The sequence below is a fragment of the Phyllostomus discolor genome, chromosome 2, assembly GCF_004126475.2.
Source record: "Phyllostomus discolor isolate MPI-MPIP mPhyDis1 chromosome 2, mPhyDis1.pri.v3, whole genome shotgun sequence".
Classification (NCBI taxonomy): Eukaryota; Metazoa; Chordata; class Mammalia; order Chiroptera; family Phyllostomidae; genus Phyllostomus; species Phyllostomus discolor.
In genome coordinates, this window is record NC_040904.2 from 48,889,480 (window position 1) to 48,906,592 (window position 17,113).

At 35.4% G+C, this 17,113-nt stretch overlaps 1 protein-coding gene across 5 annotated transcripts in view; it reads left to right on the forward strand.

Moving 5' to 3' along the window:
- Positions 1–2,192: 2,192 nt before the first annotated feature.
- The window catches only part of TP63 (tumor protein p63), a 137,909-nt gene continuing 122,988 nt past the window's right edge, over positions 2,193–17,113 (forward strand). For 2 of the 5 annotated variants that reach the window (XM_036017841.1, XM_036017840.1), the window contains exons 1-2: positions 2,194–2,317; positions 3,167–3,299. In XM_036017841.1, the coding sequence (XP_035873734.1) occupies positions 2,244–2,317; positions 3,167–3,299 (207 nt within the window). In that variant the 5' untranslated portion in view covers positions 2,194–2,243. Of the gene's footprint in view, positions 2,318–3,166; positions 3,300–17,113 lie in introns of all 5 variants that reach the window. The other 3 variants (XM_028504748.2, XM_028504749.2, XM_028504751.2) reach the window with 2 other exon arrangements.

Genomic DNA, 17,113 nt, shown 5'->3' on the forward strand with positions numbered 1-17,113 from the left:
TAAACCAGGTCTCCCAACTGTATTTACTGATTTAGTTAGTGGAGTCCAAGAAAACTGGAAACATGGTTTCCTTAAATCTTCCTTCTCCTTGCATTAATAACATACACAATATTTGGTTTAGCCTTTTCCTTAATAATTTGTCCACATCTTCGCATCCCCATGTCTACTATCATCCTATTGTCTTATTAAAACTGGTGCACCAACTTCTATAACCATTTTGCCTATAAATTGCTTTGCTCTAAATCCTTCCTTCTCACAACTTTTAGATGTATCAATATAAAACATATTCTGACAGTGTCAAGCCAATTGTGTCAATACTGTAGAGGTGGATATACTAACCTAAATATGTGAAAAATTTTAGTTCTAAAAATTTTATAGAACTAAATACACACAAAACACACACTTATTTGTATATGTGTGTGTGTGTGTGTTTCTGTGTATTTAGTTCTATAAAATAAAGTAAGAATTTCTGAATAAGTTCAATGGATTGTTATCAATGTGAATATCCTAGTTTTGATATTACATGGTAGTTTTGCAAGATGTTACCATTGGGGGAACTAGATAAAAGGTACTTGTGCTCACTCTGTATTATTTATTATAACTGCATGTGAATCCACAATAATCTCAAAATGAAAAATTTACTGAAAAATACCTTGCAAAAGTATTCTTCAATACTCAGAAGTATTGAAGTATTTGAGCTTTTATTTTAACATAGCATACAAGTTTCTACTTCCCTCTTCAACTTTACCTCCCAACATTCTCCACCACAAGTTTTTGCACTGTACTAATATTAAGTTGCATCTAATTTTCTTATATATGTCAAATTATTTCCCATTTTAGTGTTTTGTCTATGCTCTTTCCATAGCTGATCACTCATACTACTAGTCCTTCCTTGGCCTTGCAAATTTATCATCATTAAAGGTTCTTTCCTTGACCCCTTAGATGAGATGATATATTTCTTCTTTGTTTTTTATAATTTTATACACACTATTACTACATTTATTAGAGATTTGTTTTCCTGTCTCACCTTCTACACCATAATCTCCTAGAGAATGAGAGTGTCTCATTCGCTTTTTATTTCCGGTGCCTATTGTACTCTCTGGCAAATAACAGATGCTCTGTGTACATGTTTGACTAGTAAATGGAAGTGCTTCTCCATACAGTTTTGAAATCAGCAGTAAATTCAGTGCTGTTATCTTCTATTATGTAATAAGACCAGAGCATTCATTTGCAAATTTAAAATGATTGACTATTCTAGTACACTATTTAACTCTTTGTAACAATAGAAGTAATGTTTAACAGCTTAGCTAATTTCACCCTGGAATAAAATTAGTCTACTGATAGTGATAATGAGCTACATACTAAGATGATCTGTGCAGATAACATGAAGATTTGGAGAAAGCATCACTCGAGAGAGCTGATATTTTCCTTTCCATATATATAGATCAAGGTTAATTTTTTAATGTAAAGGCAAACTTGAGGATCCAGCAACCAAATAAAGCAAACAGAAATAAGATTCATTTGCAACATATTCAGATGTTTGCTTATCCTTTAGTCTGACTAGAATTCCACTCTCCAATTAAAAGCCACCCACACACACATCAAAGTAGGTAACTAGTGATTAAGAAAAAAAAGTCTAGGTTCAGAAACTTGAGTTTATTATCCTTGGGCATGATGCTAAGATGGTAGTTATGAGAGGGGTGATTATGCTGAGGGTGAAACTTAAGTTTCTGAACTTGCTTCTGTTTTCTGATTCTACTTTTTACTTGCTGGAGGCTGAATGAGCAGATAATCAGTTAAGACACTTATAAAATGAGTTTAATAATAGGTCAGACTTGCTGTCAGACCTAATGAGGGAATGTTTATTTTCTTTTTGAAATATGCAGAACATAGATGTTGGATAGCAGAAGTGTAAGGTGTAGCAACATTATTAGTTAAAGAGACAAGCTTTGGTAGAAAACATGATTGCCTGATTTTATTGCAAAATGAGATCTGTGACACTACCTGAAGAAATACAATTTTGCAACTTTGTAAAATTTACTACATATATATATGTGTGTATATATATATACTTGCATGATTTTGAAGATTCACTTAAAATCTTTTTCATCAAATATGATTTAATTTAAATATTTTATATGCAAAAATACAGAAACTATAATCCTAGTTTCATTTTTGTCCTTTTAAGGTTTGTAGAAACCCCAGCTCATTTTTCTTGGAAAGAAAGTTATTATCGATCCACTATGTCCCAGAGCACACAGACAAGTGAATTCCTCAGTCCTGAGGTTTTCCAGCATATCTGGGACTTTCTGGAACAGTAAGTATCAAATCAGCAGGAAAAAAAAAATCTTATATTTTAACTAGTATAACTAGATAAATATGAATTGACATAATATTGCACTAGTAAGGCATATTTCTAGAATTGATAAAAATCAGTTAATATTATTGGAAAAATTTTATTTCTCCGGAATGAAATTGGAAAATTTTTATTTCTATTTGAACACATATCTCTGTGTTCAAAATATAGTAGAGAACCCACTACATTTTGCAATACCATTTTCCAACACCAAAAGCTCATTATTATTCCAAGGTGGTGTAGTTTGGGAAGATCAGAAGGTATCTCCTGCCCAACCCAAAATAACTTCCCCAACAATTCTCTGATATTCAAAGTCTGTTCAGCTTAAAGACTCATTTACTCTTACAATGGAAATACACCACTGAGAAAGTAAAAAAACTAAATTTTGTTGGTCATTTATGTCTTGCTAAGAGAAGGATTATTATCTTCTTTCTGAAGATCTGGATTGGATAAATGAATAAATTAAATGGAAGATGAAAGAATATCAGAACACTTGGGACTGTAAGGGAAGAGTAGTAAAATATTCCATCCCTGATGCCTTTGTTCCTTCCCGTGTTACATCCAGCAATTCTTTGATGGGGGGCAGACTTCATAATTCCTATTTTACAAATAGGGCCTAGGTTTGAACTGCATGTGATTATACATGTGGCAAGTGGTTAAGCCAAGATTCAAATCTAGGGTTTCTGATAGAAACCACTGAGCCTGGCCAACTCAGAGACAGAAAGAGCTAATGTTTACCAACTGGTAAGTGTGTTTTAGTCCCTTTCCAAGCCCTAACATACTTTTTTGTTTGTTTTTCCTTTATGATAGGCCCATATGCTCAGTTCAGCCCATTGACTTGAACTTTGTAGATGAACCATCAGAAAATGGAGCGACAAACAAAATTGAGATTAGCATGGACTGTATCCGCATGCAGGACTCGGACCTGAGTGATCCCATGTGGGTGAGTGGCATGGGTCTCTCCTTTGATATGTGGAGCCATGCTAACCTCTGTTACTCCTGGATTTTTCATAGTGTATGAAAAGGCAGGTGGCTCTTAATGGGGAAGGCCATTGGAAAGTGAGTCAATTTGGTCAGCAGAGAGAAACGTAGGAGCTTATAGATTTTGCATCTGCCTCAACTCTCCATAATACATGTTTCCACTGATGTGAGGGGTAGGCTTGGAAATTATTTTTTACGTCATGTATCTGACTTGCTCTTCATGCCTATTTTGATTTAGAGGGCATGGTACCAGCCCAAGTTTTTACTGGGGAAGACAGAACCAGAATCTAGATTTGAATTCTATCCAAAGCACTTTCTATAGTACTATGGCAGACTGCATCTCTCTCATGGAACTATCCTTCTTTAATGAAGGAGCTCTGAGAACACACATTTCATTACCTAATAATAGAATAGGAAGAATGAAGATAACAAATGCATAAATAGGCTTTCTTCGGCTTTACTGCTGAGTCACTTATGACTTTTAGCCTCAGTTTCCCATCTATAAAATGATCAGAACTTACATGCCACATATCTCCTAGACCGCTAAGGAGCACAATGGGTTAATGATAGTAAAACACTTTTATGAGATGTTTAGATAAAATTTCTTGTATCTGTGCCGTCCTTAATGCTGAGGAATTTCTCTCTCTCTCTCTTTAATTTTTTTTTAAAGATTTTATTTATTTATTTTTAGAGAGGGAAGGGAGGGAGGGAGGGAGGGAGAGGAGAGAGAGAGAGAGAAACATCAATATGCGGTTGCTGGGGGTTATGGCCTGCAACCCAGGAATATACCCTGGCTGGGAATCAAACCTGGGACACTTTGTTTCCCAGCCCGCGCTCAATCCACTGAGCTACACCAGCCAGGGCTTCTTTAAATTTTTTAAAAACATTTCACTTACCACACAAGTCCTGATGTTTTTCTATAAAAATTTAAAACAAAAAGAGACTTCTAGACAATTTTTTTAAATGAGAAAGAGTGTGGGGTGTCATAGAGTATCCACTGCTGTGATAAAAGAGAGAGCTTTATAAAATGCCTATTTTGGAAGGGGGTGTTAAATGACTTTATTTTATAGAATGGCATGTGTTGGAATGCCTTGCCTATCCTGTCTAATATAAGATTTTACAGGAATTTTCACAATATATTTTTTGATACGAATTGTACTTTTTATTATTGGGAGAAGCTGAAGTGGGGAAATAGAGGAAACAACCCAAAATAGAAAGTTGTGACTTTGCAAATACATCATGTTTTGTCACTATATTGACCAGAGAAAAATGTTCTTCTTCCTTGGCTCCTTCCATTCTAACAGGAGTATAGTCCTCAGCTTTCCTTGAACTACTGAAAAGAAACTGACAGATAAATCCAAGGGGTGGGTCATTCAAGGCCTTGGAGTGTATTGTTATGGAATATAAAGGTATATAAATTCTGATTTGGCAGTGACTTAGAAATGACCTCAATCTACTAAATAATATTGCCTCAAATTAATAGGTAGCACTTGCCTAAGAAAATCTATCTTTGTATATTTTTTCCAGAGATTTTCTGTTCTTACTCTTGTACTCATAAGAGCAAGTAGAAGTTATAAAGTTAAAATTGAGAATCAATCCTTTTCATTTAAAGTTCCTATTGTTATATTTTTTCCATACTGAAGTATTTTGCTTAACACACCATGCTATTTCTTGCTTCTTTGTTTTATTAGAGATTTTCTCCTTGAGAACATCCCATTTTTTTCCTCCTCTATGACCAATTTTTATTCATCCCACAACACCCAATTATCATACCCTCTCTGAGAAAACTTTCTCTATCACTATTATCCACCAGTCTGAATTAGAGATCATTCCTCTGAAGCAACCTATGTATATTTTTAGACGTATTACTTATTACACCACATTACAGTTTGTTTCTCTGTCTTTAAAGAGTATAGGGAACACAGCACAACCTGACTGGTGCGGTGGAGACTCCAGAAGGCTACCTGGGTGCCCACAGGTTGCAGCACCAAAAAATAATTAAGCAGTTTGGTTGGATGGCCCTGAGAAGAGTAGGGTCTAAACCCTAAGCTGGGATTTCCAGCCTAGAACAGCAGAGCCCCAAAAGTACACAGATAACAACCAGCAGGGAAAAGCGGCCGAGTTGCTCTCAGCCGGAAACAGATGGGTGGAGACACAAAGAGCCATATAAAGGGCGAACACACAAATTTTCTTTTGCAGCCACTTACCCAGGGTTCCAGAAAAGGCTCCCAGGGAGGCAGAGTGGGTTTGAGATGCCTGAGGAGAAACTGGGATCTGAAGCTCTGGGGAGAGAACTGAGAGAGTAGACTCTGAGATCCCAGTGTGAGAGTCATCCACCAAACCATAGCAGCCATTGTGCTCAGGCAGACCACTCCCCTGAGTGGCAGCTGCCTCATGGGGAAACAATAGCTCCAACCCCAGCAGGAACTCTGCCCCACCCTATGGGGCTTAAGCCTAACTGCAGGGTGATTAGATTAACAACTGACTGAGAGGGCCACGGAGGTACTTCCTTGGAAGCCTCCAATAGGCTGCCCAAGGTCAGATGGAGTCAACATCTGACATCACCAGAAGGAGATCCAAAGAGAAAAAACAGTGGTAAATATTAGAGGCTACCAAGATGAAATCCACTGTGGTATTCTCCATGATTTGTGGTATTTTCTTTCCTACATAGATTTTTAACATTAATTTTTTATCCATCACATGGATATTCCACATTGTGCATAGTCTGCCTTCTTCATTCCCTTTTTTATTCACAAAGTAAATTTTACTTTCTTTCTTCACATTGTTCTGACTCACAGCTCTTATTAGTGCTCCTCCCTCTACCCTCTCAAAATCATTTTTCTTTCAGTAGGTCATCTCATACTCATTCTCTTTTCTTATAATAGTCTTAATCTCTTTACACCCTTATTAATACTGGTTCATTTGCTGTTGGTAGTGGGATTGAAGGGAAAGTTAGTTTTGCTGGTGTGGGTTTATTTTCTGGGCTTTATGGCTTTATTCTGGCAGCACCTGCACAATAGCATATAAGATGTGGTGGGCAGAGTGACCCTCAGTCAACCAGCTGGAGGGAAGGACCCACCAAAGAATGACCCCAAAACAATCAAAACCCAGTTACATCCAGAAAGCCAACATAAATGGCATAAAGGGCATCCCAAGAGCATCAGGCTCAGGAGATCAAGGAAACTGCACCACTGAATCTCACAGGTCTCCTACCATACAAGATCTAACCACAAAGTCAGGGAGTCAAAACAGATCATTTTAAGAAACAAACAAAGAGTCTCACAAATAATGGGAAGACAAAGAATCCCCAATCAAAAGGAAAAGAGGAATCCTCAGAAAGAATGCTAAATGAAATAGAGGCAAGTAAACTATCAGATACTGAATTCAAACAATGGTTATAAGGACACTCAATGAGCTCAGTGAGAATTATCAAAAACTATAGGGGAGCTATGAGGAACTTACTGCAAACTATATCAGCGTGAAAAAGGACATAGAAAAAAACCAACAAGAACCAAGAGGAAATGAAGATTCAAAATTTCCTTCAATTGAAGAATTGAAGAACATAGTAGAAGGGATCAAAAGCAGGTTAGATGAAGCAGAGGGTTGAATCAGCGAGCTGGAGGACAAGGTAGGAAAAAACTCTAAGAAAGAGCAAGAAAAGGAAAAAAGACTCAAAAAGAATGAAGAGGGGCTAAGGGTACTGCAGGACAGCATGAAACATAATAATATCTGTATAACAGGGATACCAGAAGGAGAAGAAGAGGAGCAAGGGGCAGAAAACATCTTTGAAAAAGTTATGATGGAAAACTTCCCTAATTTCATGAGAGAAAAAGTCACACAAATCCAGCAAGAACTGAGGGTCCCCATCAAAAAGAACCTAAAGAGGCTCTCTCCAAGACACATCATAAGTAAAATGGCAAAAATCACAAAGAGAGGATCTTAAAGTCATCAAGGGAGAAAGAGGAAGTAACATACAAGGGAACCTTAATGAAACTAGCAGCTGACTTCTCAACAGAAACTCTACAAGTCAGAAGGGAATGGTAAGAAATATTTTAAGTAATGAAAATTAAAGACCTGCAACCAAAACTATTCTACCTAGCAAGGCTCTCATTAAAATGGAAGGTGAAATAAAGAATTTCCTGGACAAAAGAAGGGTCAAAGAATACACCTCCACCAAACCAGCACTGCAAGATATGCTAAGGGATCTGCTTTAAGAAGATGAAGAAAAAGAGTGAGAGAGAGAGATGCACAGGTTCAAGGCAGGTAAAATGGCAATGAATAAATACCTATGAATAATACCCTTAAATGTAAATGGATTAAATATTCCAATCAAGAGACATAGGGTAGCTGAATGGATAAGAAAACATGACTCACACACATTATGCCTACAAGAGACACACCTCACAACAAAAGACCTACACAGACTGAAAGGAAAAGATTGAAAAAATATTCCAAGAGAGGATTGCCAGGTAGCAATACTTATGTCAGTCAAAATAGACTTCAAAACAAAGGCCATAAAAAGGGACATAGAAGGACATTTCGTAATACTTAAGGGAAGAATCCATTAAGAAGACATACATTTATAAACATATATGCACAAAATAGGAGCACATAAATATATAAGAAAAATCTTGGAGGACTTCAAAAGAAGATAGACAATAACACAATTATAGTAGGTGACTTTAATATCCACTATCAACAATGGATAGATCTTCCAAACAAAATATCAATAAGGATATTGTGGAACTGAATGATGCATTAGATCAAATGTATTTAATTGATATATATAGAATATTTCATCCCAAGGAAGCAAAATACACACTCTTCTCAAATGCACATGGAACATTTTCAAGGATAGACCACATGATAGGACACATAACAAGCCTCAAAAAATTCAAGAGAATTGAAATCATATCAAGCATTTTCTTGGAATACAAGGCCCTGAAACTAGAAACCAACCTCAAAGAAAAAACTCAAAAACATTCAAACTCATAGAGGCTAAACAGTATGCTATTAAACAATGAATGGGTTAATAATGAGGTCAAGGAAGAAATCAAAAAGTTTCTGGAAACAAATGAAAATGAACACAGGACTCCCAAATTTATGGGGGTACAACAAAGGCAGTCCTGAGAGGGAAGTTCATAGCAATACAGGCCTACATAAAAAAGATAGAAACATTTCAAATAAACATCCTAACCCTACATCTACAAGAACTGGATGAACAATAACAAACAAAGACTAGAGTGAGTAGAAGGAAGGAAAAATCAAGATCATAGCAGAATTTAATGATATAGAGACTAAAAGTTCAAAGGATCAATAAGTCCAGGAGCTTGTGCTTTGAAAAGATAAAAATATCAACAAACTTTTAACCAGCCTAATCAAGAAAAAAAGGGGAGGACCCAAATATGTAAAATCAAAAATGAAAGAGGAGAGATTACAACCTATACCACAGAAATACAAAGGAATGTAAGAAATTACTACAAAAAATTATATGCCAAGAAATTTGAAAGCCTGGGTGAAATGGACAAACTTAAAGAAAAATATAATCTTCTAAAACTGAATCAAGAAGAAGCAGAAAACCTGAACAAACTGATAACAGCTGGTGAAATTGAGACAGTAATAAAAAAACTCCTGACACACAAAAGCTGTGGACTGGAAGGTTTCACAGGAGAATTTAACAAAACATTTAAGAAAGAGCTAACCCCTATCCTTTTCAAACTATTCCAAAAAATTCCAAGAATAGGCAAGACTTCCAGATTCTTTGTATGAGGCTAGAATCATCCTAATCCCAAAGCCAGATAAAGGCACAACAAAGAAAGAAAACTACAGGACAATAACGCTGATGAACATAGACACTAAAATCCTCAACAAAATGATGGCAAACTGCATCCAGCAATTAAATTAAAAAGATCGTACACCATGATCAGGTGGGTGTCATCCCAGGGTTGCAAGGATGGTACAATATTCACAAATCAATGAATATAATACATCACATAAACAAAAGACAAAAATCACATGATCACATCAATAGATGCAGAAGAAGCATTTGATAAGGTACAGAACCCATTTATGATAAAAACACTCAGCAAAGTTAGAGTAGAGGGACCATACCTCAACATAATAAAGTCCATAAACAAGAAACAAACAGCAAACATTATACTGAATGGAAAAACTTATAAGTTTCCCCACTAAGATCAGGAACAAGAGAAGGATGTCAGCTTTCACCACTTCTATTCAACGTAGTATTGGGAGTTCTAGCCACAGTGGTGAGACAAGACAAAAAAATAAAAGGCATCCAAACTGGAAAGGAGGAAATAAAGCTATCACTATTTGCAGATAACATGATAGTGTACATAGAAAACCCTTTAGACTCCACCAAAAAACTACTTGGCTTAATAAATGAAGTTGGCAAAATGGCAGAATACATAGTCAACATTCAGAAATCAAAAGCGTTTTTGTACACCAACAATAAAATATCAGGAAGAGAAACTAGGAAAAAAATCCCATTTACTATGGCAACAAGAAAAATAAAATACTTAGCAATAAACTTAACCAAGGAGGTAAATGAACTGTGCTTAGAAAACTACAGAAGATTAAAGAACGAAATTAAGGAAGACACAAATAAATGGAAGCACATACCGTGTTCATGGGTTGGAAGAAGTAACATCATCAAAATGTCCATATTATGCAAAGCAATTTTAGATTTAACACAATTCCTATCAAAATACCAATGGTATATTTCACAGATATAGAAAAAATATTTTAAAAATTTATATGGAACCATAAATGACCCTGAATAACCTCAGCAATTTTGAGAAAGAAAACTAAAGTAGGAGATATCATAATACTTGATATCAAACTATATTACAAGACCACTGTAATCAAAACAGTCTGGTACTGGCATAAGAACACACATAGATCAATGGAACAGAATAGAGAACACAGCAATAACCCCAAGTCTCTATGGTCAATTAATATTCACCAAAGGGGGGGGAAGCATTAAATGGGGTAAAAATAACCTCTTGAACAAATGGTGTTGGGAGATCAGGAAAGATACATGCAAAATAATGAAACTCGACCACCAACTTACACCATGCACAAAAATAAACTGAAGATGGATAAACAACTTAAATATAAGTCACAACTCCATAAAAGTCCTAAGGAGAACATAAGTAGGAAAATCTCAGTCATTCCTTGCAGTAATATTTTCACCAATATGTCCTCTAGGGCAAGAGACAGAAAGGAAAGAATAAACAAATGGGACTTCATCAAATTAAAAAGCTTCTGTACAGCTAAAGAAAACATCAGCAAAATGAAAAGGAAACCATTTGGGAAAATATATTTGCAAATGATACCTTGGACAAGGGTTTGATCTCTAAAATATATAAAGAAATCACAAGACTCCACACCAGGAAGACAAGCAATCCAATTAAAAAATGGGCAAAGGTCCTGAACAGATACTTCTCCTAGGAGGACATGGAGGTCCCAGAGACATATGAAAGGATGCTCAGCATCACTAGCCATCAGAGAGATGCAAATTAAAATCACAATGAGACACCATTTCACACCAGTCAGAATGGCCATCATAAACAAATCAATAAACTAGTGTTGGAGGGGATGTGGAGAAAAGGGGACCCTAGTGCACTGTTGGTGGGAATGCAGACTGGTGCAGCCACTGTGAAAAATAAAGTGCAATTTCCTGAGAAAACTAAAATCAGCACTGCCTTTTCAACCAGCAATTTCACTGCTGGGATTATACCCTTAGAATCTTGAAACACTGATTCAAAAGAACCTATGCACCCCACTGTTCATAGCAGCACAGTTTACAATAGCCAAGTACTGGAAGTAACCTAAGTGCCCATCAGTAAATGAATGGATTAAAAAACTATGGTACATTTAAATAATGGAATACTACATAGTAGAAAGAAAGAAGGAGCTCCTACCCTTCCCAACAGCATGGATGGAACTGGAGAGCATTATACTGAGTGAAATAAGCCAGAGGGTAAAAGACATATACCAGGGGGTATAAGATCTCACCTGTTAAGTGGAACCTAATCAACAAAACAAGCAAGCAAGGAGTATAGAACAAGAGACACTGAAGTAAAGAACAAACTGACAGTAACCAGAGGGGAGGAGGAGGGGCATAAACAAGGAAAAGAAGGGGAAATGACATCAATGACCATTTATAGAAGACCATGGACAAAGCCAAAGGAAGGTAGGACTGAGGGTTGGAGGTGGAAGAGGGTGGGGTGGGGGAAAGTGGCAGGGGGAAAATGGATACAACTGTACTTGAACAATAAAAAATAAATGCAAAAAAATTTTAAAGAAGAGTACAGGGACCATATTTTGTCATGTCCTTTATTTTTTACAATGTTTTGCACATAGTAGACCCTCAGGAATTTTTGAATTAAAAAAAAATGAGACTTTGAAGTTATCTAAGAAATCAAAAGTTCTCTTTTAAACAGCCCTGTTCAAAAGGACTTTCTTCCTTCAAAGTATTGCACTGGAGAAGAACCTGAGCTCCATTTCTTCTTGGGTACTTCTTTTTCTATGTATTTTAGAGATGCTATATGGGAAGCCTCCACCCTTCCCCAATGGGGTAATCGTGCAATGCAGAATCTCCACACTTTTCACTCCTCTGAAGAGATACCATTGCTAATTAGGATTGCTGAAACAGAGTTTGTCCATCATTTATTAGCACCTTTGAGCTTGAAATTGTTTACCAGATTAAATTGTAGGTAACAATAAATTAGAAAATAACACCCAGGAGAGAAAAATTTGAAATAAGTGTGGGATTGAAGTGAGTCAGAAACAAGTGGAAAACAAAAGGATATGGGGTTTTGTCAGTAGAGGGAACAAAATAGGTTACTTGGAAACAGCTCTATTGAAAGAAATATATTATTAAAGTAAGAATGAACTTAATTTTTAAAAATTGCCTGTCTGTGGCTGCCTTATTTTTGTTTCCAAAGAACTAAAACATTGGTAATAAATTATTGGTCTATATGAAGTTTGGGTCTAACCTGGTCTGACAACTATACCAACATCCTTTTATATGTCCACGTGTGAAGGCCACATAGACAGGACTAGATAATAACAACAGTTCCACACAACAGGAGTGGCAAAATTGTGAGCTTGCTCAAATGTTGTAACTAGTGTCCTGCTTTGGAGGGTAAGAGCTAGGATCTGCTGAGATTCCTAGTCCTTCTAAAGTGACAGCTGCTGCAACTGGTGTGGAGCTCTTTTGTTCCACTACGTGGTAGCATGTTGTTCACTTTTCTGTGTATAGGTTAATAGCTATGTAGTCCCAAAACTCTGCACATAAATTCCTTTCCTCTTGAATATAATATAAAAAATTGGGATCTCAGCCAAGCATTGTTTTACTATGCAAGAAATATGAATCTGTAGACATGAACTGACAAGTCAAATTAAGGACAGAAATCTTGAAATTAAGAGTGTCACTCCATTTTTGTTGATTTTTTAATATACCCTTCACCTTAACACCCAGTCTTGAAATGGGATCATAATGTGTTGTTCCGGCTATTGACAAAGGAAATTTGAAATGTAGAGAATGTCTGTGCCTTCTTCATTAGAATGATTTTAATGTCACTGAAGAATGTGCTCCTTTGGGTTAGCAAGGCCCTTGTTGGCTCTTGATTCTGTATTCAGTTGTCTGATATATGACTTTACATCTCAGCTTTATATTTATGAACTGTCTAATCATTTCTATCATATTTTCAAGAGGTGGATAGTGATGTTAACACCTGAATGTTCTACTGAAACGATTGCTGCAAACTACATAATTCTTTTCTTTAAACATTTTTTATTGTTGTTCAGTTATAGTTGTTCCCATTTTCCCCCCATTACTCTCCCCTCCCCTCCCCACCCCTCACTTCCCACATTCACTCCTCCCCACATTGTCTTTGTCCATGGGTCCTCTATACATGATCACTGACTTGGCCCTTTCCCTTCTTTAATTTTGCATTTGTTTATTCTTTATACTTTGAAAGACACCCTGTTTAGCTGAATTAATTTTTTTCCCTAGAGATTTGAGTGGTAATTATCTGACCTATCCATTCTTATAAATTCTTACTTTAACAGCCCAGATACACCTGAAGACTCTTCCCCTCTACATATCAAAAGAGCAGGTAGTGTGTTTGTATTTGGAAAGGGTTACATCATAGCACTTAGCATAATGCCTTATATTTTATATGACCCAAGATTCATACAAGATTTCATTTTTGTATACTATGTTCCATCTTCTTTTTCAATTGATCCTTTTATCATTATATAATATTTCTTTTTATCATAATTTAGTTTGGTCTAAAGTTAATATCTTTGTTTAAATTAGCATAACCAATCTAACTTTATTTTGATTAACATTTGCATGGTAAATCTTTATTCTATCCTTTTACTTTTAACCTATATTTATTACTATATTTGAAGTGAATATCTTCTAGACAACATACAATTGAATTGCTTTTTATCCATTTTAACAATCTCTATCTATTAATTGGTATATTTACATCATTTATATTTAGTATAATTATTGATATTTTTTCAATCATTTATATTTTGTCTATTTCCTTCTCTGTTCTTCTGTTTCCCTTTTAAGCTGTCATGTAGATTATTTGACCTATTTTTAGTATTCAATTTTAAGTTTTCTATTTTGGTTTCTGCTACATCTCTGCATATTTTTCATGGTTGCTCTGAGGACTTTTCAATATTCATAATTTTTCACAGTGTATTGATAGTCACTGTTTTGCCACCTCAAATGAAATGTAGAAAACTGACCACAATGTTGGTTTTATCACCCTCTCCCATGATGTTGTACTTGTCATTCATATATATATACACATATATATATAACATCTACATACATTGAATATTTCATAAGGCAGTATTATAATTGTTACTTTCAACTGTCAAATATATTTTAAAGAACTCAAGGAATAGTCTATTTTATTGAACAGAATATTTATCCTTGATGTTGCCCTTCTTTTGTACCAAAGTGATAGTTGTCACTAGATATTATCAGGAAGAATACAAAATTTCATAAATATTCTCATATATCAGAATGAACTTTTAAGGAAAATAAATATCTGTATTTTCTAAGCAAGATTGTGCACTATGTCAAAGCTCTAAATTGCTGAATTTTGAATTGATCAAGAGTTTATAAATATTCTCTCCATGGCTCTTTAGCTCTTTATCTTTTTCACTCTCCCTACCTCCACACACACACACACACACACACACACACAATTACATATATATTCACTCACATATAACTCAATTTGAACCACATCTATAGCTATTTTTAAATATTCTAAAATAGCATCATAATAATTTTTGGTATGCCAAGTGTTTTAAGCTTTCATTTGATAAATAAATAAATAAAACTGTGTGAAAATTATTTTTCAGTAAGTCACTTCAGTTTGGCTGCAAAGGGGCTGGTTGACAGCATTGTTTCAGGAATCACTCAAACATTTGAAATCTCCCTTCCTACATGCCTCATCCTGGGTCAAAAAGCAGAAAGAATATGGTTCCTGATATGCCATACAAACATCAATTATTTTCTATGTGTCTTCGTCTCCAGGAAGTTGAGATGCACAATGTTGCCCAGTTGTAGGCCTGACATCAATATCAATAGCTCACTTCAAGGACAGCATCTCTATCTTCCTTCTCTTCTCTTACTATTTTGGTCTTCTTCAGGCTCCCAGAGCTCCTCTCACAGCACTGCTACCACCTTCTTCTCTTGCCTCCTATTCATTCCTTTGCTCCTTTTCAAGTTCCCTAATTCTCCCCTATTTCCACTTCCCCCTCTCCTGATCTTCCAGAAAACCACTATAGTTCAGTATAGGCATATTTGAATAAAGGCTTAAAAAAAGTTTATAACTATCTTATATTTAAAATAGGGTTTTATGATGTATTACTGACATTAGAGCTACAGCATGAGATTTGTATTCAGACACAATGGAATTAAAATCTTGTCTTTACCAATTTCAGCTGTGTGAACTCGATAATCTATGAGCCTTTCTTTGCTCATTTGTATGGATAGATATAGTATCTATCAGGCCTCAGAGAATTGTGATGCCTAAGTTATTTTCATTATCTGATTTGTTTTCATTCAAAGATCCTAGCATGTAAATTTATATAGTCAATTAAAAATTATTATTTTTGTTATCACTTGTCTGTGCTATCTTCCTAAGAATTCTGTGAGATAGGTGAATATGTATTACTTTTTATAGTAAAATGCAAATAAATATACCACTCCTATTACAAGAGCAATTCATACTAATTAAAGTAACTTTTGAAGTATCAAACGCATATATAATTCCTACCTAGTAATAATAATTATGAACATTTTAATAATTTTTCCAGTTGTTTTTCTAGAAGAAATAGATTTCATTAAACATATTTGGATCATGTTATATAAATTTTGTTACCTACTTTTCATTTACATCCTATAATAAGCATTCTTTTATTTACAAATCTTTAAAACAACTTAAATTGCTGTATTATACATAATTACATAGATATAGAATAATATATTTAACTGTTCTTTTACTCACAGATTTTTAAGAATATTTATATACAAAATATTTTTGTGTTAGATACTTAGAAATGTAATCATTAAGTAATAGTGTATGAACACCAGTGTTCTTGATACTTATTTTCAAATTTCTTTTCATGAGCCCTGTTTTGCCCTTAATTTACATTCACACCAACCATGCAAAATGGTCTCTGTACTCAAATTCAATTTTGGTTATACAATCTCTTCTTCAAAATGTACAAATACTTCTAGGTGGTTAAAGGAATTTCTCATCATTTGCACATCAAGATGAAATAGTTCCTCTTGATATACGCCTTTGACTGTAATCTGTGGAAGAGGGTAGCTTTGACTGGAGTTGAGTAGGACATTTTGGAGAACAGAGTGTCTGTGAGTGGAGGGGCAGGCCTAATTAGAATAGGAACAATATGAGGAAGGAGGTGGCGAAAGAAGGATGGGCAAAGTACAATTCCACACTTTCCCCTACAATTTGTCTTAAACATGGGAATGGACGTAACGTTTCTCGTTTTCCATCCAGCAATCTTAACTCTTTAAGGAATCCTATTAGCCTTACCTCATGGCTAGTACCATTAACATAATCATTCAACCAAAATTTATGCCAGATAGAATTTTATGAGTTAGTTCTATGAACACAAATGAAACAAAAACATATCACACATAGCAAAACCCCTGTAATTTTTGGAAAATGGGTTTGTAGTTACTTATGTTGCTAATGAGGTAGCTGAATATCCATTCAGTTTAGACTGAGTTCAGGTGTCCTAGAAGAGCAGGTTGTTTTTCTGTTCTGTTCTTTGTACAGCATAGCCAATCGGAAGGCACCACTTTGTTCAGGAGTGCCAAGCTGGGGACTTTACCTTAAACACAAGTATGCATTTCAAACCTTGAACAAACAGTCTGCTTAATAAAATATAGGAAAGGTTTTTTTTTCTTCTCTAGAAATTCACAAACATCACTTGAGAGGTGACAGCTCCTCCCTCACAAAAGGGGCTGTTTGCTTTCTGCTTTGGTGTTTGGGTAAACGGCAGCGCTCGCCAGCAGAGAATTTATTGCCTGCGGGGAGGTGTTTGCAGTCCTCTTGTTTAATCTAAGAAGAAACCCTTCCCTCTGTTTCTGAGAAGGAAGAATTGGAAATGATAGCCCCAGGGAAATAGTTCCCCTAACACCTGTCTTTGGTGTAACCTCAACAATGTTACTCAAGACACTGTGCT